This window comes from Pecten maximus, chromosome 3, assembly GCF_902652985.1.
Source record: "Pecten maximus chromosome 3, xPecMax1.1, whole genome shotgun sequence".
NCBI lineage: Eukaryota > Metazoa > Mollusca > Bivalvia > Pectinida > Pectinidae > Pecten > Pecten maximus.
The window spans coordinates 37,998,803-38,022,751 of record NC_047017.1 but is presented as its reverse complement, the minus strand read 5'-3'; the positions used below and the strand labels follow the sequence as shown (position 1 = coordinate 38,022,751).

Here is a 23,949-nt window from a genome sequence, read left to right as displayed (position 1 = left end):
AGATGATGGACTTAACTGTTCTGGTGACCTCATTCACCATCATATGATGGACTTAACTGTTCTGGTATCCTAATCCACCATCATATGATGGACTCAACTGTTCTGGTGACCTAATCCACCACCAGATGATGGACTTAACTGTTCAGGTGACCTAACCCACCATCAGATAATGGACTTAACTGTTCTGGTGACCTCATTCACCATCATATGATGGACTTTACTGTTCTGGTGACCTAATCCACCACCAGATGATGGACTCAACTGTTCTGGTGACCTAACCCACCATCAGATAATGGACTTAACTGTTCAGGTGACCTAACCCACCATCAGATAATGGACTTAACTGTTCTGGTGACCTCATTCACCATCATATGATGGACTCAACTGTTCTGGTGACCTCATTCACCATCAGATGATGGACTTAACTGTTCTGGTGACCTAATCCACCATCAGATGATGGACAACTGTTCTGGTGACCTAATCCACCATCAGATGATGGACTCAACTGTTCTGGTGACCTTATCCACCACCAGATGATGGACTCAACTGTTCTTGTGACCTAATCCACCACCAGATGATGGACTCAACTGTTCTGGTGACCTAATCCACCACCAGATGATGGACTTAACTGTTCTGGTGACCTCATTCACCATCATATGATGGACTTAACTGTTCTGGTATCCTAATCCACCATCATATGATGGACTCAACTGTTCTGGTGACCTAATCCACCACCAGATGATGGACTTAACTGTTCAGGTGACCTAACCCACCATCAGATAATGGACTTAACTGTTCTGGTGACCTCATTCACCATCATATGATGGACTTTACTGTTCTGGTGACCTAATCCACCACCAGATGATGGACTCAAGTGTTCTGGTGACCTAACCCACCATCAGATAATGGAATTAACTGTTCAGGTGACCTAACCCACCATCAGATAATGGACTTAACTGTTCTGGTGACCTCATTCACCATCATATGATGGACTCAACTGTTCTGGTGACCTCATTCACCATCAGATGATGGACTTAACTGTTCTGGTGACCTAATCCACCATCAGATGATGGACTTAACTGTTCTGGTGACCTAACCCACAATCAGATAATGGACTTAACTGTTCTGGTGACCTAACCCACCATCAGATAATGGACTTAACTGTTCAGGTGACCTAACCCACCATCAGATAATGGACTTAACTGTTCTGGTGACCTCATTCACCATCAGATGATGGACTTTACTGTCCTGGTGACCTAATCCACCATCAGATGATGGACTTAACTGTTCAGGTGACCTAATCCACCATCAGATGATGGACATAACTATTCAGGTGACCTAATCCACCATCAGATGATGGACATAACTATTCAGGTGACCTAATCCACCATCAGATGATGGACATAACTATTCAGGTGACCTAACCCACCATCAGATGATGGGATTTTCAATCCACCTTTTGGACTTTTCCGAAGTCAAGCAGTCTGTTTTAGACTTGCATATTAAGTCAGAAGATTTAAAGTTTATTTCTCTCCGACCAGCCATACATTTCTTAATCCAAATGTGTATAACTTTTTAAAAAGTTTTATGTGTATTTTGTGCATGTGCAGGGTTTTTATCTTAAGAATAAAAAAAACATCTACCCGTAATAGGAACATATTCTGCCATTTCTAAATTTGATACATAAAGTTTTCCCCACTTTTTCTTCAGATTTCTGAAGATTTTTTTTTTAAACTGTTATGAATGTCAAGAAAAAGGTTCAATTGTACATGTACGGAGAAGTCTATGTTTGTGCTTGATCAGATCATTTGATTTTCGAATACAGGTCAAGACTGTTACCACTGGCTCACAAAATCACAGGGACTTATCACATATTCCCAACAAATGATCCATATAATTATATATATTATGTATTGCATTACATATGGACATAGGATGGGTATTTGTGATTTAAGTCATTGTGCCCAGTTGAGATTTGGTACATATTTTGACAAGCGAAATAAGCATTTATTACAAAAAAATATATCTCATAATGTGGGAATAATTCATGATTTTTTATGAGCTACAAAGAGTTTCTAGTGGAAACAACAATTCCATTTCAGGGGAGTTAACTCAAGATGAGTACGTACTACACGTGTATAGGCCTGGAAGCAGAGCCTTTGAACTCTTACTTACATGGAGTCATAGTTAATACAATGATAGATAAACTTTCATGAAGCACAAGTATAATACTTTATACATGGAGTGTCTCAGGCAAATTCTTTTTAGATTTAGACTGGAGAAGGTACCTGTATTGAAGAAAATGTTGACAAACTTAACAGAAGCTGAAATCGTGCATGTCTGTAACACCGGAGAGAAAAACACAATAATGACAAACTGTAAGATGTGTATTTTTTTATTTTTTACTTTTTTTTTCATTTCCAATAGTTTTCTAAATAATATGAATGTAGTATATGTAGCACTGGCTAAACTATGGTTACTTTGGCAAAAATGACATTTGACACATGTATAAACTAGGTAAAATGTAAATAATGTGTAAAAATAGCTTTTATCCATAATCACAAATCTGTTGAATCCTCTCCACAATTACATTCAATATGTTCAGTATTTCAACATTTCTACGTGAATGTAAACAAGTACTTATGGACATATTTAACAACTAGAATGGCATACAAAGGAAAAGAAATGTATGTGACTTGTTAAAATGTGTAATATTTCATAAGATTATTTGTGCATGATTATATTTCCTGATTAGGAATTCTGATAAGTATCTCCTATGGAGAAAATAATAGAAACTTTTCAATAAAACTATTAAATAGTAAATACAGTGAGCTAAAATCAAAATAACAAACAAAAAAATAATAACAACTGTGAGGGAAGTATTGTTAAGCTCTTCAGTAGTAGAACTTAAATGGCTACAAAAATGACCTGGTAGAGGATAGACTAGGACGAGATAATATATAGGAGACACCAGTCTAGTTACACATCATGGTAACACAGTGTCATCACAATATCGTGACCTACAACACATTCCACAGCTTATATTTAACAGTCATAGTTTAATGTGATGTTGGTAAATAGTATCCCTCGCAACACAGTAATCATTTAACAACTTCATCATTATCACATGTACAAATTCAACAAATTTACACAGGTTCTTGGGCAACAGCCAAGGGAGATAATCAAGAAATTGCATAAATCGCCATATATTCTTCTTTCATCTTTTATTTAAATGTGAATTTGTATTTACAATAATACACATAGATGAATATCTTCTATTTGTAGGTATGTCATCAATGGAAAACAATGCATTGATATTAACCACTGGAAACAAATACCAGAAATATTTTATATTTGCAAGCTCATCTCTTATTACATAATGTATATATAGAATATGTGTAGCACCTAAGTAGGGAAATTACAGTATTATCTAATTCATAAATATTATTAGTTTCTTTTAAGAAATGTTACAAATTATATAAAGCTGTGATTTTAATAAATAATTGTGATTTTTCTAACATGTGAAAAAATATTGAAATAGATCAACAACAGTCCTCATAACAAACATTCATGATAAAAAGAAGAGAGTACTTCTTGTTAAAATATAATTTGTACGAAAAGTATAATTGCTGTAGTAATATTGTCCAGATGAACTTGTACATTTAGTGGTATTGGCGTAAGGGAACATCTCTCTGGATAAGAGTGGACAGATAACTGGGGCTTGTTCATTTATACAGACAAACTTAAATGTAACATTTAAGGCATAAATCTTGATGGACCTGCATATATTAAAACTGGCCTTGAAAGTCTTGTTTCAAAGCAACACAAAAGCACAAGGTCTGTCACAATTTCATAAACAAACAAATCTGATGCAACCATTTGTACTGCAAGGAATGAAAAAGGATGTGATATTGCAGGGAGACATCTTTAGAGAGAGCCTGCCATGTTTAAAGGGTTGAGGATCTCAATCCAGTAACCATCTGGGTCCTGAATAAATGCCAATCCTTTCATCTTCCCTGAAATAGATATAAAGTATTCAATATTAGATACAAATGTATTAGCAGTGTTAGACCCTGCTGGTGATATGTCAATGTTAGACTTGTGCCAGTAATTATATTAATAGTTATCATAAAGGTGATTTCAGGCACTGTAGAATTATTGTATTAAACCAGTAATAAAAGTTTTGTGTCTGCCTATTTACCATCATTGGGTCTTTTTATAAACTTCACCCCCAGTTCTTCAAACCGCTTGCATGCATCCTCTACATTCGGTACCACCATTCCAAGATGACCTGCAAGTTCAATAACATTAATTATTGACTGATAATTTAATTGTCTAAATATCTTCTTAGCATTCACTTTATCAAACTCTATGTGCTATCCGGCATTGTCGGATTCCCAAAGATGATTGTACTGCTCTACACTAAGTGTAGCCCAATCAGCTTTGGGTATACAAAGATGACTATCAAGAAGCTAAGAGTTATCCCCCATGTTTTACTATACCCTTAAGAATGTATAGCAAGTAATGTTTGCAACAATGGAAAATAATTTCAATACTATGTGCGTTTCTGAAAGCATTCTTTTGCAGAAAATAAAGATATGTTTCTTTTTCAACAATTAGAAAATGTCTGCAAGACATAAATGCCGCTGCTGCCACTTGACATCCCAAAACCTTAACAGTTCCTGAGATTAGTTAGTTACATTGCATCAGATTGGATCGGAGCGGGGCGAGGCGGGGCGGGACATATGTAGAACTATATGTCCAAAACATTTCATGACGGGCATAAAAAGTTCCATTTTTGCACTATGCTTAGAAGATCAGGATTGGTAGTTCTTGAGTCAAAGATGAAATGACAACATTTTTGAAATCATTATCTAATATTGTGTATGTCCTCTTTGATGAGCTAGTGAATTTTCAATTGTTGTATTGAGTTCATACAGCATTAACTTGCCATATTGAAATGCCATCCATTCTTGAGTTCATTACCTTACATGGCAAAGATTGGGAAGGATTATGGCAGTAAAATTCCTCTGTCTAGTTCATGACATAAGCACTCAATTCGGGACAAATTTAGTATATATGGAGTCTTGTCTGTAGCACTAGTCCTACAGCCTCTTGCAATGTGATATCTTATGTTAATGCAATGTCAGTTGGTGCTGCCTAGCTAGGACATGATGTTACCCGGGTGGCAATCCAATAACTTAGACTTGATGTTACCCCCGGGGTTGGCAACCTAATAACTAGGGGACTGGATGTTACCCTTGGGTGGCAGCCTAATAACTAGGGGACTGGATGTTACCCCAGGGGGTTGGCAGCCTAATAACTAGGGGACTGGATGTTACCCTTGGGTGGCAGCCTAATAACTAGGGGACTGGATGTTACCCTTGGGTGGCAGCCATATAATTAGGACTTGATGTTACATAGGGGTGGTAGCCTTATAATTAGGACTTAATGTTACATAGGGGTGGTAGACTATAGCTAATAACTAGGACTAATGTTACATAGGGGTGGCAGCCTAATAACTATACATTTTTGTATATGTCTTGATTATATTTGCAAATATAACTGCTTAAGATCAAACTATATGTAATTAAATATAATATAAATAAATATAATTAAGGAAACTGTTACTTATATGTAGCAAAATTAAATAATGACCATAACTCTTTACATACAGATTGATACAATGATCACACATCAAAGTACAAGGCAGCAGAAGGGCCATCACTCTCTAAACAGTACATGGCCAGCATGTTCTTGGAGGAAAATGTCTATCACTTATTCATTTATAAAATGCAATGTGCGTTCATCTAAGGAGAATTGACATATGTTCTTAAGAAGTATTTCTTACCAAATCCTCTGGGCTCAGAATTGCCATTGTGGTAATTTGAAAATTCTGGATCAGTCTCTGTTCCCCAATTACTGTTAAAAAGAACAAGTTAATACAGTACATAAGGACATAATAAGCAAAAGTATTTTTAGAATTAAAATATGTTAAATGCAACATAAACATTTTGAGTTCTATAACCTGTGGTTGTGGGATGTAAAACATTTCTGTAAATTCCATCTGTGTTTTACTTAATCAGTGCACAAGGACATGATACATCATATCTATGTAACATATATACAACTTTCATCTCCTTATACACAGTAATGAGACGGTAATAATGGTTAGCTACAATTTTAAACAATAAAGGTCACTCATAAAGAGTTCTTAGTCTGATCTATAACACCTCACTTACTGTGTCAGTTCTAATGTTGCTTTCTGGCTAAAACAATATTTTGTCTTCTTCTGTTCATCATCAGGAATGTCTTTACCATCGTCATAGGCCAGGAAATATAGAGAGAACTTCATTGCCTCAAAATCCATTTTCTTCAGCAACCTGGTACAAAACCCACAGTATTATCACAGATATCAATGATATCAGGTTAATGGAACAGTTTCCTTCTGATAAGCAATAAAACTCATTAGCATGTAATAACACTGGAACTATGACTGGCTGTAGGTTCCTTTTGTTGCAATTGTCATAAAACCAGCTACTCGCATTGTTAAATCAACCAAGAAAGGGGTATACGTAGGAAGTGAAAATATTACCATTTTAGGTACAGTATCACCTGATAAGGCAAAATCTTAGGTGAATTTCCTGATTTGAGTTAACCTTACCAGGAGTAAACTCATAAATGTCCCTTGTTTCATAGATCAACATTTTATCTGCATTTATGTTTAACTAACTTAAGCTGAAACCAAAATGAAGAGTTGCAACACCCGAAGCCACCTTTCTTTGATCTGTCGTTGTAGACTAGCTCCAGCATTCTTTACACATACTTATAAAAATACTGTACAAAGAGGATCATAAGCAATTTAGCTGAAAACACTAAAACATTCTCTCTATAAGTAGTATACTCACAAAAGCCCCCTCCTCCTAATTATATATATATCTTCATCATTATGTAGCAAATTTTCAATCCAGACAACTGCCCAAATTAGACACACAGATTGTATAAAATCAATTTCCAGAAAGCAATTTACTCAGTTTATAATTTGTGGATTTTCAAAGTAATTATTTTTAAGTTTGTGTAAATTGTTGAATTAGGAGTGGCGTTCTGATAAATATCAATTGATTTTAACTGAACTTGTACACATTTCCAATCCTAATACAACACATATTGTCTGGAGAAATACCTTTTTTGTTAGCTAACACTTTGTTTACTTTAGTATTTTTTTCTGACACATGAGTTTGAGGCTGTACGACAAGGCAACATCAAGCCGAGACATCAGATCTTCTATGGTAATGAATTCCGTTGAGTAAACTTACATATCCCAAAATAAATTAACAGTTAGTTTTATTTAGGGAATAGAAATATTACCTCATTCCCATTACTTTTGTGTAAAATTCCAGGGATTCTTTGGGGTCTTTAATTCTCATCATTGTTTGTTGAAAATAAAATCCCTGAAAACATGAAGAAAACATAATCATAACAATACAGCATTTCTATCCATTGTTTATTCAGGTCAGTAGTCAACACTCAAAATCTTGTCAACATGGTGAAATACATTGTAATTGGCCCAATTGACCTTAAGCAGAGAAAGTTTTGTTGGAAGACTGCATTTATATGACTTTAAACATTGACACCAGTCATTGCCTTAGATTAAAAATAAATAACTCTTCTTTCCTTTAATCTAACACATAAACCTGCACTTGTTTGTTATTAAGAAGAAATCATTTAAAGACCATTTTTGAATAAAGAAATTATTCAAAGACCATTTAAAAATATTGGTTATCATTCATCACAGCATTCTATTTGACAAATAACATCACTAAGGGCCTTTGGGTTATTGCGAAGGTGTTTTTTTTTAAAAAAGATTATGACATATTCAAACTGTTACATTAAGGTCAGTTGGAGAGAATTTTTGAAAATGACCAGCCCATCATCCCAGCAAACTAATGGCTGATTCACCCTGGGTCTCTTCAGTCTAACTGTCTTGGTTATTCAAATGTGCTTAAGAATTTTAATGCAATTGACCCCTATCACTATGTTCTTGAAGAGGGGTCAATTTGAACATCACATTATAACCCTCCAGTAGAGTATGCTTCTGGCCTAACATGTAGCTAATGTGATCCGATTTTTTTAAAAATTACATACAAATATTTCTTCAGATGTTTTAAGAATACATAACTGCATGGCTCCTGTGACCTTGAAAGGTGATCGATGTCATGATTACATCAGGCAACTAGAGACAGCTAATCCCACTAGTCAGACCCTTGACCTCTTGCTTATTAAAGAGAAAACTTCAAGACTTTCACAAGACACATATGGTCTTAAAGAATTAGGGTCAAGGTCATCAATTTGTTAAAGCCTAAATACTGGTTGTTGGGAAGTCATTTTGAAAAGTTGTTGACAACGCATGATAAACAGATGGATGATGAACTTAACACCACCTTTTAGGCAAGTGAGCTAAACGATGATGTGCAAGATCTACCTAGTACATAGTACATACACATTCAAAGTTTCCCTGGCCCTGGCAGGCTGGCACCAAACTATTTATTTTCACCGGTCATCTAGGCGTGTCAGAAGTTCTGGTGTTAACAGTGTAAATAGGTTTTAGATCTAGTTTGATTTTATATTCCAAATTTATTATTGTGTTCATGAATGACTTTGTCATTGACAAAATAAGGTTTAAGTGTATTATATCCCTATAATTCAAAGAATACAATTCATGAGTCACCCCAGACGGATCCTCTTCCGGATCTCCTAACCCGGAGATGATTTGCATTATTGCGTTGCAGTTTACTAAAATTAATACTTAGCCTATGATAATGGCCCATCCTGATAATCAGTTTTACTATTAACTATCCGGTGAACTTAAATGAAATTATAGTCTCTAATGATACTCAAAGGTAATTAACCAAACTTTGTTGTTCCTACAAATTGTTGTGTGTACGGGTATTTGTATACATTACCTTACCTTGTATGTACATGTATTATGTGTATGTTTAACATGTTACAATGGCCGAGTTGACCAAAATCAACACCTCTCTGGGAAGGGCAGTGAAAACAAATAATCACTAGATACTTCCGATTTCGTTCAGACAATAATACCTTTGTCGCCTCATCAGGTTCGAAACAAGCTTTACGAGTGTCATCCTCCGTGAGAGCCATTTTCGGTTTGTTTGTCCAGTGAGCTGCCGGCTGTGATATCTTTCGTGTGTGTACAGACTGAAGCGAAAGCGAGGCCTGTACCTTTCGGCCTATATACAATTTATGAAAAAGGCGCATTCGATACCGGGGTAGGCCTATAACATATTTTAACGAAGCTCCACACACCGCCATGTTTTGCACGCACAATGTACCGCTATTCCGTTTTATCGAATAAAAAAAGATTCTGAGGTATTCCGAACATCGTTTTCTCGATTCTGAGGTTTTCCGAACATCGTTTTCTCGCAGCAAACACCAACGGAGTACGAAAGTGTGACATATTCCACATTGAAAAGCTATTTGAGAAGCTTGAAAATGGCGTAATCTTTGGGTGATTTTTCACTTTTCATTACCACTTAGTGACATCCCTGTATAGTCGTTTAAGTGATATAAGTTTGAATAAGTGATCACTTGGACGTTTCATTCAAAACTTTGTACATTCCATTTTAAATAGGTGATAGGCTATCACTTTGAAAGTGAAATTACTTAAAATATAGTCGTTTATATGCGATGTTAATTACTTATGAATGAATTAACGCAATAGACTGTCCCTCTTACTTTTCCAAATCACTTCTTTAAGATGTTTTGAAGAGTGATATCACTTACAGTGATATTACTAACTCAATATTTGAATAGGATATATATCACTTACAGTGATACTACTAACTCAATAATAGGATATATATCACTTACAGTAAATGAGTGATGTTTCACGACTAGGTGATACCACTAAATGGAATGAAAAGTAAAACGGTGTGGCATGGAGGAAATATCAATGTACAGTCAGGTAGGCAAGCGTCTTCTACATCACCAAGGGGCGTAGCGTCCGGAATAAAAAAAAAATGGTTACGAATAAATATTCCGACCGTGTGTATCACGGGCCAATATTTCAAGTAAACATTTTATAAGATATAAGAAATAATCATAACATCAAATCATTATACTAAGTAACCAACTTAGTAACTAGTCTACCATGCACAATTTACTTTTAAAAGATATAAGCCTAGTACATTGTCTAAGACAAACCTATATCGATCCCTTGTCTAATGTATAAAGTTGGCGGCTGTGTGAAGTTAGCTCAACATACGACATTCAAATATTGAATGTTCAGCCGCTGAACATACGACATACGACATTCAAAACTTCATATCTTGTGTTTTTACCAGCCATCGAGGTAACTTTTGAATGTTCAGCCGCTGAACATACGACATTCAAAACTTCATATCTTGTGTTTTTACCAGCCATCGAGGTAACTTTTGAATGTTCAGCCGCTGAACATACGACATACGACATTCAGATTTTGAATGTTCAGCCGCTGAACATACGACATACGACATTCCAAACATCATATCTTGTGTTTTTACCAGCCAACGAGGTAACTTTTGAATGTTCAGCCGCTGAAAATACGACATACGACATTCAGTTTTTGAATGTTCAGCCGCTGAACATACGACATACGACATTCAAAACTTCATATCTTGTGTTTTTACCAGCCAACGAGGTAACTTTTGAATGTTCAGCCGCTGAAATTACGACATACGACAATCAGATTTTGAATGTTCAGCCGCTGAACATACGACATTCAAAACTTCATATCTTGTGTTTCTACTAGCCATCGAGGTAACTTTTGAATGTTCAGCCGCTGAACATACGACATTCAGATTTTGAATGTTCAGCCGCTGAACATACGACATTCAAAACTTCATATCTTGTGTTTTTACCAGCCATCGAGGTAACTTTTGAATGTTCAGCCGCTGAACATACGACATACGACATTCAGATTTTGAATGTTCAGCCGCTGAACATACGACATACGACATTCAAAACTTCATATCTTGTGTTTTTACCAGCCATCGAGGTAACTTTTGAATGTTCAGCCGCTGAACATACGACATACGACATTCAGATTTTGAATGTTCAGCCGCTGAACATACGACATTCAAAACTTCATATCTTGTGTTTTTACCAGCCATCGAGGTAACTTTTGAATGTTCAGCCGCTGAACATACGACATACGACATTCAGATTTTGAATGTTCAGCCGCTGAACATACGACATACGACATTCAAAACTTCATATCTTGTGTTTTTACCAGCCATCGAGGTAACTTTTGAATGTTCAGCCGCTGAACATACGACATACGACATTCAGATTTTGAATGTTCAGCCGCTGAACATACGACATACGACATTCAAATTTTGAATGTTCAGCCGCTGAACATACGACATACGACATTCAGATTTTGATTTTGAATGTTCAGCGGCTCGACATACGACATACGACATTCAAATTTTGAATGTTCAGCCGCTGAACATACGACATACGACATTCAGATTTTGAATGTTCAGCCGCTGAACATACGACATACGACATTCCAAACATCATATCTTGTGTTTTTACCAGCCAACGAGGTAACTTTTGAATGTTCAGCCGCTGAACATACGACATACGACATTCAGTTTTTGAATGTTCAGCCGCTGAACATATGACATACGACATTCAAAACTTCATATCTTGTGTTTTTACCAGCCAACGAGGTAACTTTTGAATGTTCAGCCGCTGAAATTACGACATACGACAATCAGATTTTGAATGTTCAGCCGCTGAACATACGACATTCAAAACTTCATATCTTGTGTTTTTACTAGCCATCGAGGTAACTTTTGAATGTTCAGCCGCTGAACATACGACATTCAGATTTTGAATGTTCAGCCGCTGAACATACGACATTCAAAACTTCATATCTTGTGTTTTTACCAGCCATCGAGGTAACTTTTGAATGTTCAGCCGCTGAACATACGACATACGACATTCAGATTTTGAATGTTCAGCCGCTGAACATACGACATACGACATTCAAAACTTCATATCTTGTGTTTTTACCAGCCATCGAGGTTACTTTTGAATGTTCAGCCGCTGAACATACGACATACGACATTCAGATTTTGAATGTTCAGCCGCTGAACATACGACATACGACATTCAAAACTTCATATCTTGTGTTTTTACCAGCCAACGAGGTAACTTTTGAATGTTCAGCCGCTGAACATACGACATACGACATTCAGATTTTGAATGTTCAGCCGCTGAACATACGACATACGACATTCAAATTTTGAATGTTCAGCCGCTGAACATACGACATACGACATTCAGATTTTGATTTTGAATGTTCAGCGGCTCGACATACGACATACGACATTCAAATTTTGAATGTTCAGCCGCTGAACATACGACATACGACATTCAGATTTTGAATGTTCAGCCGCTGAACATACGACATACGACATTCCAAACATCATATCTTGTGTTTTTACCAGCCAACGAGGTAACTTTTGAATGTTCAGCCGCTGAACATACGACATACGACATTCAGTTTTTGAATGTTCAGCCGCTGAACATATGACATACGACATTCAAAACTTCATATCTTGTGTTTTTACCAGCCAACGAGGTAACTTTTGAATGTTCAGCCGCTGAAATTACGACATACGACAATCAGATTTTGAATGTTCAGCCGCTGAACATACGACATTCAAAACTTCATATCTTGTGTTTTTACTAGCCATCGAGGTAACTTTTGAATGTTCAGCCGCTGAACATACGACATTCAGATTTTGAATGTTCAGCCGCTGAACATACGACATTCAAAACTTCATATCTTGTGTTTTTACCAGCCAACGAGGTAACTTTTGAATGTTCAGCCGCTGAACATACGACATACGACATTCAGATTTGAATGTTCAGCCGCTGAACATACGACATACGACATTCAAAACTTCATATCTTGTGTTTTTACCAGCCATCGAGGTTACTTTTGAATGTTCAGCCGCTGAACATACGACATACGACATTCAGATTTTGAATGTTCAGCCGCTGAACATACGACATACGACATTCAAAACTTCATATCTTGTGTTTTTACCAGCCAACGAGGTAACTTTTGAATGTTCAGCCGCTGAACATACGACATACGACATTCAGATTTTGAATGTTCAGCCGCTGAACATACGACATACGACATTCAAATTTTGAATGTTCAGCCGCTGAACATACGACATACGACATTCAGATTTTGATTTTGAATGTTCAGCGGCTCGACATACGACATACGACATTCAAATTTTGAATGTTCAGCCGCTGAACATACGACATACGACATTCAGATTTTGAATGTTCAGCCGCTGAACATACGACATACGACATTCCAAACATCATATCTTGTGTTTTTACCAGCCAACGAGGTAACTTTTGAATGTTCAGCCGCTGAACATACGACATACGACATTCAGTTTTTGAATGTTCAGCCGCTGAACATATGACATACGACATTCAAAACTTCATATCTTGTGTTTTTACCAGCCAACGAGGTAACTTTTGAATGTTCAGCCGCTGAAATTACGACATACGACAATCAGATTTTGAATGTTCAGCCGCTGAACATACGACATTCAAAACTTCATATCTTGTGTTTTTACTAGCCATCGAGGTAACTTTTGAATGTTCAGCCGCTGAACATACGACATTCAGATTTTGAATGTTCAGCCGCTGAACATACGACATTCAAAACTTCATATCTTGTGTTTTTACCAGCCATCGAGGTAACTTTTGAATGTTCAGCCGCTGAACATACGACATACGACATTCAGATTTTGAATGTTCAGCCGCTGAACATACGACATACGACATTCAAAACTTCATATCTTGTGTTTTTACCAGCCATCGAGGTTACTTTTGAATGTTCAGCCGCTGAACATACTTCATACGACATTCAGATTTTGAATGTTCAGCCGCTGAACATACGACATACGACATTCAAAACTTCATATCTTGTGTTTTTACCAGCCATCGAGGTAACTTTTGAATGTTCAGCCGCTGAACATACGACATCCGACATTCAGATTTTGAATGTTCAGCCGCTGAACATACGACATACGACATTCAGATTTTGATTTTGAATGTTCAGCGGCTCGACATACGACATACGACATTCAAATTTTGAATGTTCAGCCGCTGAACATACGTCATACGACATTCAAATTTTGAATGTTCAGCCGCTGAACATACGACATACGACATTCAGATTTTGATTTTGAATGTTCAGCGGCTCGACATACGTCATACGACATTCAAATATTGAATGTTCAGCCGCTGAACATACGACATACGACATTCAGATTTTGAATGTTCAGCCGCCGAACATTCAAAATTTGAATGTCGTATGTCGTATGTCAAGCCGCTGAACATTCAAAATCAAAATCTGAATGTCGTATGTCGTGTGTTCAGCGGCTGAACATTCAAAATCTGAATGTCGTATGTCGTATGTTCAGCCGCTGAACATTCAAAAGTGACCTCGTTGGATGGTAAAAACACAAGATATGAAGTTTTGAATGTCGTATGTTTAGCGGCTGAACATTCAAAATATACCTCGTTGGCTGGTAAAAACACAAGATATGAACGTTTTAAACGGTTTGCCGGATCTCGTTGGCTGGCTGAGCATTTACAGCAAAACTCCCGCAGCTAAAACCCGCTGAACATTCAAAATTTGAATGTCGTATGTCGTATGTTCAGCGGCTGAACATTCAAAATTTGAATGTCGTATGTCGAGTCGCTGAACATTCAAAATCAAAATCTGAATGTCGTATGTTCAGCGGCTGAACATTCAAAATTTGAATGTCGTATGTCGTATGTCGAGTCGCTGAACATTCAAAATCAAAATCTGAATATCGTATGTCGTATGTTCAGCGGCTGAACATTCAAAATCTGAATGTCGTATGTCGTATGTTCAGCGGCTGAACATTCAAAATCAAAATCTGAATGTCGTATGTCGTATGTTCAGCGGCTGAACATTCAAAATCTGAATGTCGTATGTCGTATGTTCAGCCGCTGAACATTGAAAAGTTACCTCGTTGGCTGGTAAAAACACAAGATATGAAGTTTTGAATGTCGTATGTCGTATGTTCAGCGGCTGAACATTCAAAATATGAATGTCGTATGTCGTATGTTCAGCGGCTGAACATTCAAAATCTGAAGGTCGTATGTCGTATGTCGAGCCGCTGAACATTCAAATTCAAAATCTGAATGTCGTATGTCGTATGTTCAGCGGCTGAACATTCAAAATCTTAATGTCGTATGTCGTATGTTGAGCCGCTGAACATTCAAAAGTGACCTCGTTGGCTGGTAAAAACACAAGATATGAAGTTTTGAATGTCGTATGTCGTATGTTCAGCGGCTGTAGAAGTCAAGTCTAATGTTAGCTGTAGAAGTCCAGTCTAATGTTAGCTGTAGAAGTCCAGTCTAATGTTAGCTGTCGAAGTCCAGTCTAATGTTAGCTGTACAAGTCCAGTCTAATGTTAGCTGTACAAGTCCAGTCTAATGTTAGCTGTACAAGTCCAGTCTAATGTTAGCTCTAGAAGCCCAGTCTAATTTTAGCTGTACAAGTCCAGTCTAATGTTAGCTGTACAAGTCCAGACTAATGTTAGCTGTACAAGTCCAGTCTAATGTTAGCTCTAGAAGTCCAGTCTAATGTTAGCTGTAGAAGTCCAGTCTAATGTTAGCTATAGAAGTCCAGTCTAATGTTAGCTGTAGAAGTCCAGTCTAATGTTAGCTGTAGAAGTCCAGTCTAATGTTAGCTGTCGAAGTCCAGTCTAATGTTAGCTGTACAAGTCCAGTCTAATGTTAGCTGTAGAAGTCCAGTCTAATGTTAGCTGTACAAGTCCAGTCTAATGTTAGCTGTAGAAGTCCAGTCTAATGTTAGCTCTAGAAGCCCAGTCTAATTTTAGCTGTACAAGTCCAGTCTAATGTTAGCTGTACAAGTCCAGACTAATGTTAGCTGTACAAGTCCAGTTTAATGTTAGCTGTAGAAGTCCAGTCGAATGTTAGCTGTAGAAGTCCAGTCTAATGTTAGCTGTACAAGTCCAGTCTAATGTTAGCTGTACAAGTCCAGTCTAATGTTAGCTGTACAAGTCCAGTCTAATGTTAGCTGTACAAGTCCAGTCTAATGTTAGCTTTAGAAGTCCAGTCTAATGTTAGCTGTACAAGTCCAGTCTAATGTTAGCTGTACAAGTCCAGTCTAATGTTAGCTGTAGAAGTCCAGTCTAATGTTAGCTGTAGAAGTCCAGTCTAATGTTAGCTCTAGAAGTCCAGTCTAATGTTAGCTGTAGAAGTCCAGTCTAATGTTAGCTCTGGAAGTCCAGTCTAATGTTAGATGTAGAAGTCTAGTCTAATGTTAGCTGTAGAAGTCCAGTCTAATGTTAGCTCTGGAAGTCCAGTCTAATGTTAGCTGTAGAAGTCCAGTCTAATGTTAGCTGTAGAAGTCCAGTCTAATGTTAGCTGTAGAAGTCCAGTCTAATTTTAGCTGTAGAAGTCCAGTCTAATTTTAGCTGTAGAAGTCCATTCTAATGTTAGCTGTAGAAGTCCAGTCTAATGTTAGCTGTAGAAGTCCAGTCTAATTTTAGCTGTAGAAGTCCAGTCTAATGTTAGCTGTAGAAGTCCAGTCTAATGTTAGCTGTAGAAGTCCAGTCTAATGTTAGCTATAGAAGTCCAGTCTAATGTTAGCGCTAGAAATCCAGTCTAATGTTACCTCTAGAAGACCAGTCTAATGTTAGCTGTAGAAGTCCAGTCTAATGTTAGCTGTAGAAGTCCAGTCTAATGTTAGCTCTAGAAATCCAGTCTAATGTTAGCTCTAGAAGTCCAGTCTAATTTTAGCTGTAGAAGTCCAGTCTAATGTTAGCTGTAGAAGTCCAGTCTAATTTTAGCTGTAGAAGTCCAGTCTAATGTTAGCTGTAGAAGTCCAGCCTAATGTTAGCTGTAGAAGTCCAGTCTAATGTTAGCTGTAGAAGTCCAGTCTAATGTTAGCTATAGAAGTCCAGTCTAATGTTAGCTCTAGAAGTCCAGCCTAATGTTAGCTGTAGAAGTCCAGCCTAATGTTAGATGTAGAAGTCTAGTCTAATGTTAGCTGTAGAAGTCCAGCCTAATGTTAGCTGTAGAAGTCCAGTCTAATGTTAGCTGTAGAAGTCCAGCCTAATGTTAGCTGTAGAAGTCCAGCCTAATGTTAGCTGTAGAAGTCCAGTCTAATGTTAGCTGTAGAAGTCCAGTCTAATGTTAGCGCTAGAAATCCAGTCTAATGTTAGCTGTAGAAGTCCAGTCTAATGTTAGCTGTAGAAGTCCAGTCTAATGTTAGCTCTAGACGTCCAGTCTAATGTTAGCTCTAGAAGTCCAGTCTAATGTTAGCTGTAGAAGTCCAGCCTAATGTTAGCTGTAGAAGTCCAGCCTAATGTTAGATGTAGAAGTCTAGTCTAATGTTAGCTGTAGAAGTCCAGCCTAATGTTAGCTGTAGAAGTCCAGTCTAATGTTAGCTGTAGAAGTCCAGTCTAATGTTAGCTGTAGAAGTCCAGTCTAATGTTAGCTGTAGAAGTCCAGCCTAATGTTAGCTGTAGAAGTCCAGTCTAATGTTAGCTGTAGAAGTCCAGTCTAATGTTAGCTGTAGAAATCCAGTCTAATGTTAGCTGTAGAAGTCCAGTCTAATGTTAGCTGTAGAAGTCCAGTCTAATGTTAGCTGTAGAAGTCCAGTCTAATGTTAGCTCTAGACGTCCAGTCTAATGTTAGCTGTAGAAGTCCAGTCTAATGTTAGCTGTAGAAGTCCAGCCTAATGTTAGCTGTAGAAGTCCAGTCTAATGTTAGCTGTAGAAGTCCAGCCTAATGTTAGCTGTAGAAGTCCAGCCCAATGTTAGCTGTAGAAGTCCAGTCTAATGTTAGCTGTAGAAGTCCAGTCTAATGTTAGCTGTAGAAGTCCAGTCTAATGTTAGCTGTAGAAGTCCAGTCTAATGTTAGCTGTAGAAGTCCAGTCTAATGTTAGCTGTAGAAGCCCAGTCTAATGTTAGCTGTAGAAGTCCAGCCTAATGTTAGCTGTAGAAGTCCAGCCTAATGTTAGCTGTAGAAGTCCAGTCTAATGTTAGCTGTAGAAGTCCAGTCTAATGTTAGCTGTAGAAGTCCAGTCTAATGTTAGCTGTAGAAGTCCAGTCTAATGTTAGCTGTAGAAGCCCAGTCTAATGTTAGCTGTAGAAGTCCAGCCTAATGTTAGCTGTAGAAGTCCAGTCTAATGTTAGCTGTAGAAGTCCAGTCTAATGTTAGCTGTAGAAGTCCAGTCTAATGTTAGCTGTAGAAGTCCAGTCTAATTTTAGCTGTAGAAGTCCAGTCTAATGTTAGCTGTAGAAATCCAGTCTAATGTTAGCTGTAGAAGTCCAGTCTAATGTTAGCTGTAGAAATCCAGTCTAATGTTAGCTGTAGAAGTCCAGTCTAATGTTAGCTGTAGAAGTCCAGTCTAATGTTAGCTGTAGAAGTCCAGTATAATGTCAGCTGTAGAAGTCCAGTATAATGTCAGCTGTAGAAGTCCAGTATAATGTCAGCTGTAGAAGTCCAGTCTAATGTTAGCTGTAGAAGTCCAGTCTAATGTTAGCTGTAGAAGTCCAGTCTAATGTTAGCTGTAGAAGTCCAGTCTAATGTTAGCTGTAGAAGCCCAGTCTAATGTTAGCTGTAGAAGTCCAGCCTAATGTTAGCTGTAGAAGTCCAGTCTAATGTTAGCTGTAGAAGTCCAGTCTAATGTTAGCTGTAGAAGTCCAGTCTAATGTTAGCTGTAGAAGTCCAGTCTAATGTTAGCTGTAGAAGTCCAGTCTAATGTTAGCTGTAGAAATCCAGTCTAATGTTAGCTGTAGAAGTCCAGTCTAATGTTAGCTGTAGAAATCCAGTCTAATGTTAGCTGTAGAAGTCCAGTCTAATGTTAGCTGTAGAAGTCCAGTCTAATGTTAGCTGTAGAAGTCCAGTATAATGTCAGCTGTAGAAGTCCAGTATAATGTCAGCTGTAGAAGTCCAGTCTAATGTTAGCTGTAGAAGTCCAGTCTAAAGTTAGCTGTACAGGTCCAGTCTAATGTTAGCTGTAGACGTCCAGTCTAATGTTAGCTGTAGAAGTCCAGTCTAATGTTAGCTGTAGAAGTCCAGCCTAATGTTAGCTGTAGAAGTCCAGTCTAATGTTAGCTGTAGAAGTCCAGCCTAATGTTAGCTGTAGAAGTCCAGCCTAATGTTAGCTGTAGAAGTCCAGTCTAATGTTAGCTGTAGAAGTCCAGTCTAATGTTAGCTGTAGAAGTCCAGTCTAATGTTAGCTCTAGAAGTCCAGTCTAATGTTAGCTGTATAAGTCCAGTCTAATGTTAGCTGTAGAAGTCCAGTCTAATGTTAGCTGTAGAAGTCCAGTCTAATGTTAGCTGTAGAAGTCCAGTCTAATGTTAGCTGTAGAAGTCCAGTCTAATGTTAGCTGTAGAAGTCCAGTCTAATGTTAGCTGTAGAAGTCCAGTCTAATGTTAGCTGTAGAAGTCCAGTCTAATGTTAGCTGTAGAAGTCCAGTCTAATGTTAGCTCTAGAAGTCCAGTATAATGTTAGCTGTAGAAGTCCAGTCTAATGTTAGCTGTAGAAGTCCAGTCTAATGTTAGCTGTAGAAGTCCAGTCTAATGTTAGCTGTAGAAGTCCAGTCTAATGTTAGCTGTACAGGTCCAGTCTAATGTTAGCTGTAGAAGTCCAGTCTAATGTTAGCTCTAGAAGTCCAGTCTAATGTTAGCTGTAGAAGTCCAGTCTAATGTTAGCTGTAGAAATCCAGTCTAATGTTAGCTGTAGAAGTCCAGTCTAATGTTAGCTGTAGAAGTCCAGTCTAATGTTAGCTGTAGAAGTCCAGTCTAATTTTAGCTGTAGAAGTCCAGTCTAATGTTAGCTCTAGAAGTCCAGTCTAATGTTAGCTGTAGAAGTCCAGTCTAATGTCAGCTGTAGAAGTCCAGTCTAATGTTAGCTGTAGAAGTCCAGTCTAATGTTAGCTGTAGAAGTCCAGTCTAAAGTTAGCTGTACAGGTCCAGTCTAATGTTAGCTGTAGACGTCCAGTCTAATGTTAGCTCTAGACGTCCAGTCTAATGTTAGCTGTAGAAGTCCAGTCTAATGTTAGCTGTAGAAGTCCAGTCTAATGTTAGCTGTAGAAGTCCAGTCTAATGTTAGCTGTAGAAGTCCAGTCTAATGTTAGCTGTAGAAGTCCAGTCTAATGTTAGCTCTAGAAGTCCAGTCTAATGTTAGCTGTAGAAGTCCAGTCTAATGTTAGCTGTAGAAGTCCAGTCTAATGTTAGCTGTAGAAGTCCAGTCTAATGTTAGCTGTAGAAGTCCAGTCTAATGTTAGCTGTAGAAGTCCAGTCTAATGTTAGCTGTAGAAGTCCAGTCTAATGTTAGCTGTAGAAGTCCAGTCTAATGTTAGCTGTAGAAGTCCAGTCTAATGTTAGCTGTAGAAGTCCAGTCTAATGTTAGCTGTAGAAGTCCAGTCTAATGTTAGCTGTAGAAGTCCAGCCTAATGTTAGCTGTAGAAGTCCAGCCTAATGTTAGCTGTAGAAGTCCAGTCTAATGTTAGCTGTAGAAGTCCAGTACTAATGTTAGCTGTAGAAGTCCAGCCTAATGTCAGCTGTAGAAGTCCAGTCTAATGTTAGCTGTAGAAGTCCAGTCTAATGTTAGCTGTAGAAAGTCCAGTCTAATGTTAGCTGTAGAAGTCCAGTCTAATGTTAGCTGTAGGAGTCCAGTCTAATGTTAGCTCTAGACGTCCAGTCTAATGTTAGCTCTAGAAGTCCAGTCTAATGTTAGCTGTAGAAGTCCAGCCTTATGTTAGCTGTAGAAGTCCAGCCTAATGTTAGCTGTAGAGGTCCAGTCTAATGTTAGCTGTAGAAGTCCAGTCTAATGTTAGCTGTAGAAGTCCAGTCTAATGTTAGCTCTAGAAGTCCAGTCTAATTTTAGCTCTAGAAGTCCAGTCTAATTTTAATAGCTCTAGAAGCCCAGTCTAATGTTAGATCTAGAAGTCCAGTCTAATGTTAGCTCTAGAAGCCCAACCCCTGGCTCGGGTAACGTTACACAGCCAAACACACATGTTCAGACCGAAAACATATACTGTGTGCATTATTAAAGCTTTGGTCACAGCGCCCCAAAATTGAAAGTTTTTACTCTGAAGTCGCCTCGGACAGATTGTTGAACGCCACATCAGCTCCGAGTCTCAACACCACGATTGCACGCAAATGGGCATTAACCACATTGACATCAAATTGTCAAAAAAACAAAGACAATTGTCTAAAGTCAAGAGCAGTTTTCATGAGAATTAAAAACATGTAAGTTACTGTCTCGGAAAACAATTGCAGATATTTATTAAATCTTTCAAGCAATTTTCCTTTGAAGAGGTTTGCCCTGAACCCCCTACCAAGGCTCCACCCTGGACCCGCTGGGGTCCTAGGCGGTCACAAACCCATCGATTGGGCTAACACATTCCCATTGGTTTAGCCACGCCCCTCTCATCGATTGGTTTAGTTGTGTCCCATCAACAGCTAAGGTCATTTAAGGACGGTTTCTCTCTTTTTATAACAGCTTTCCTCACAGGGACGAAAACTCAACAAAAGGCCATTGACGACGGTTGCAATATCTATAAGACTACACGCGCATGTTTCCGTCAAATCCAGGTAATGGTATACCCTCAAAGCGAGAACCAAGGAAAGCGAGTTACTACCAATGATCGATATATATGGATATGAAGGTGGTCATAAACACATAAACACTCACTCCGTTTACGTTTACCTCACAGCTTCCCCTCAACACTCTACTTACAATGTATATCCGGAAATCGTGATGCCAGGAACAAGCCGTAATGACTATCAAATCAAAATGTGATACGTACATTCCACATATGAGCAGGGATTCAACTGCCGAGGAACGATTTAAAATTAAAAACCGGAAAATCGAGAAACATCACGTTTAATGTAGAACACAAGAAGGACTACACGATGCTCATAGAGATTTCTCTATTCACGCGCCAACCACAGACATCTTCTGGTTAGTACTAATTAAAAAAAGATATTATACCCTACTCATACTATATGAATATAGTAGGAATAGGGCTAATGTATTTTTTTTCTTTTAATACTAACCAGAAGCAGAAGCCTGTGCGCCAAATGAAAACAATACAAAACATATGTCCAAATACACTTTGACTAAGACAAATTATTGAGCCCCATATGGCAGTGATATAATAATCAAACATATACATGTATTCTTTGATATAATGTTTCAGTTCAAAAATAATCCACAAGCTCTGCGCCAATTCAATACAAATGAGACATAACATCAACCTTTAACATATTCTGCTTGGTGTCGTGTCCCTGATATACATACATGTATATAACATAATGACTAGTTTTCTAGTGCTTGTCGCTCCGGATATAGTTATTGAAAAGTTTCTCGATATATGCCGTTACGGATATCTTCTCCGGATATTCTCAAGGTTGTCGATGGCACAGACAAACTGGACAATGTTCATTTTTATTACGTTAGCAGAAAAAAATAACATCTGGTTACCAGATTGGAAAAACACTAAGACACCCTGCCATTTTTATTAATTACTATGCCTACATTGTCAACATTGCGGTTATTATGCCTACACCCGCATTGTCAACATTGCGGTTATTACGGCTACAGTTCCGTTGTCAACATTCCGGTTATTATGCCTATAGTCCCATTGTCAACATTCTGGTTATTAGGCCTACAGTCCCATTGTCAACATCCCGGATATTATGTCTACAGTCCCATTGTCAACATTCCCGTTATTAAGCCTACAGTCCCATTGTCAACATCCCGGATATTATGTCTACAGTCCCATTGTCAACATTCCGGTTATTATGTCTACAGTCCCATTGTCAACATTCCGGTTATTATGCCTATAGTCCAATTGTCAACATTCCGGTTATTAGGCCTATAGTCCCATTGCCAACATTCCAGATATTGTGCCTACAGTCCCATTGTCAACATTCGGTTATTATGCCTATAGTCCAATTGTCAACATTCCGGTTATTAGGCCTATAATCCCATTGTAAACATTCCGGGTATTATGTCTACAATCCCATTGTCAGCATTCCGGTTATTATGCCTACAGTCCCATTGTCAACATTCCGGTTATTACGTCTACATGTAGTTCCATTGTCAACATTCCGGTTATTACGTCTACAGTTCCGTTGGTAACATTCGGTTATTATGCCTATAGTCCAATTGTCAACATTCTGGTTATTAGGCCTATAATCCCATTGTAAACATTCCGGATATTATGCCTACAATCCCATTGTCAGCATTCCGGTTATTATGCCTACAGTCCCATTGTCAACATTCCGGTTATTACGTCTACATGTAGTTCCATTTTCAATGTTCCTGTTAATATGTATATATGTCAGCAGTCCCATTGTCAATGTTCCTGTTAATATGTCAGCAGTCCAATTGTCAACATTCTGGTTTTTACGTCTACAGTCTCATTGTCAACATTCCGGTTATTACGTCTACAGTCCGATTGTCAACATTTCGGTTATTTCGTCTATACAGTCCCATTGTCAGCATTCCGGATATTATGCCTACAGTCTCATTGTCAACATTCTGGTTTTTACGTCTACACCCGCATTGTCAACATTCCGGTTATTACGTCAACACTCCTATTGTCATTCCGGTTATTACGTTATACATTTCCATTGTCAACATTCCGGTTATTATGCCTACAGTCCCATTGTCAACATTCCAGTTATTACGTATATAGTCCCATTGTCAACATTCCGATTAGCAATCCAAAAATCGGGTAAAAAATATATATTTTTGTTTACATTGAACACGTGTTTGGGTTAAAAATAGACAATAATTTTCAGCCAATCACAAAACGC

The 23,949-nt window shown here is 37.9% G+C and overlaps 1 protein-coding gene across 1 annotated transcript; it reads right to left on the bottom strand.

The window, feature by feature from the left end:
* Window positions 1–2,399: 2,399 nt before the first annotated feature.
* Window positions 2,400–9,355, bottom strand: LOC117324101 (lactoylglutathione lyase-like). Its single transcript, XM_033879759.1, has 6 exons — window positions 9,103–9,355; window positions 7,369–7,451; window positions 6,243–6,383; window positions 5,852–5,922; window positions 4,202–4,291; window positions 2,400–4,016 (listed from the first exon to the last, which is right to left on the bottom strand). The coding sequence occupies exons 1-6, from the start codon at window positions 9,331–9,333 to the stop codon at window positions 3,928–3,930; spliced, it is 705 nt and encodes a 234-aa protein (XP_033735650.1). The 5' UTR covers window positions 9,334–9,355; the 3' UTR covers window positions 2,400–3,927.
* Window positions 9,356–23,949: the final 14,594 nt, after the last annotated feature.

Coding starts and splice junctions, on each gene's coding strand:
- LOC117324101 (XM_033879759.1), bottom strand. CDS start 9,333: ATGGCGGTGTGTGGAGCTTCGTTAAAATATGTTATAGGCCTACCCCGG. Junction 5,923..6,242: donor GCAACATTAGAACTGACACA/GTAAGTGAGGTG, acceptor TCTTTTTAACAG/TAATTGGGGAACAGAGACTG. Junction 4,017..4,201: donor TATAAAAAGACCCAATGATG/GTAAATAGGCAG, acceptor TATCTATTTCAG/GGAAGATGAAAGGATTGGCA.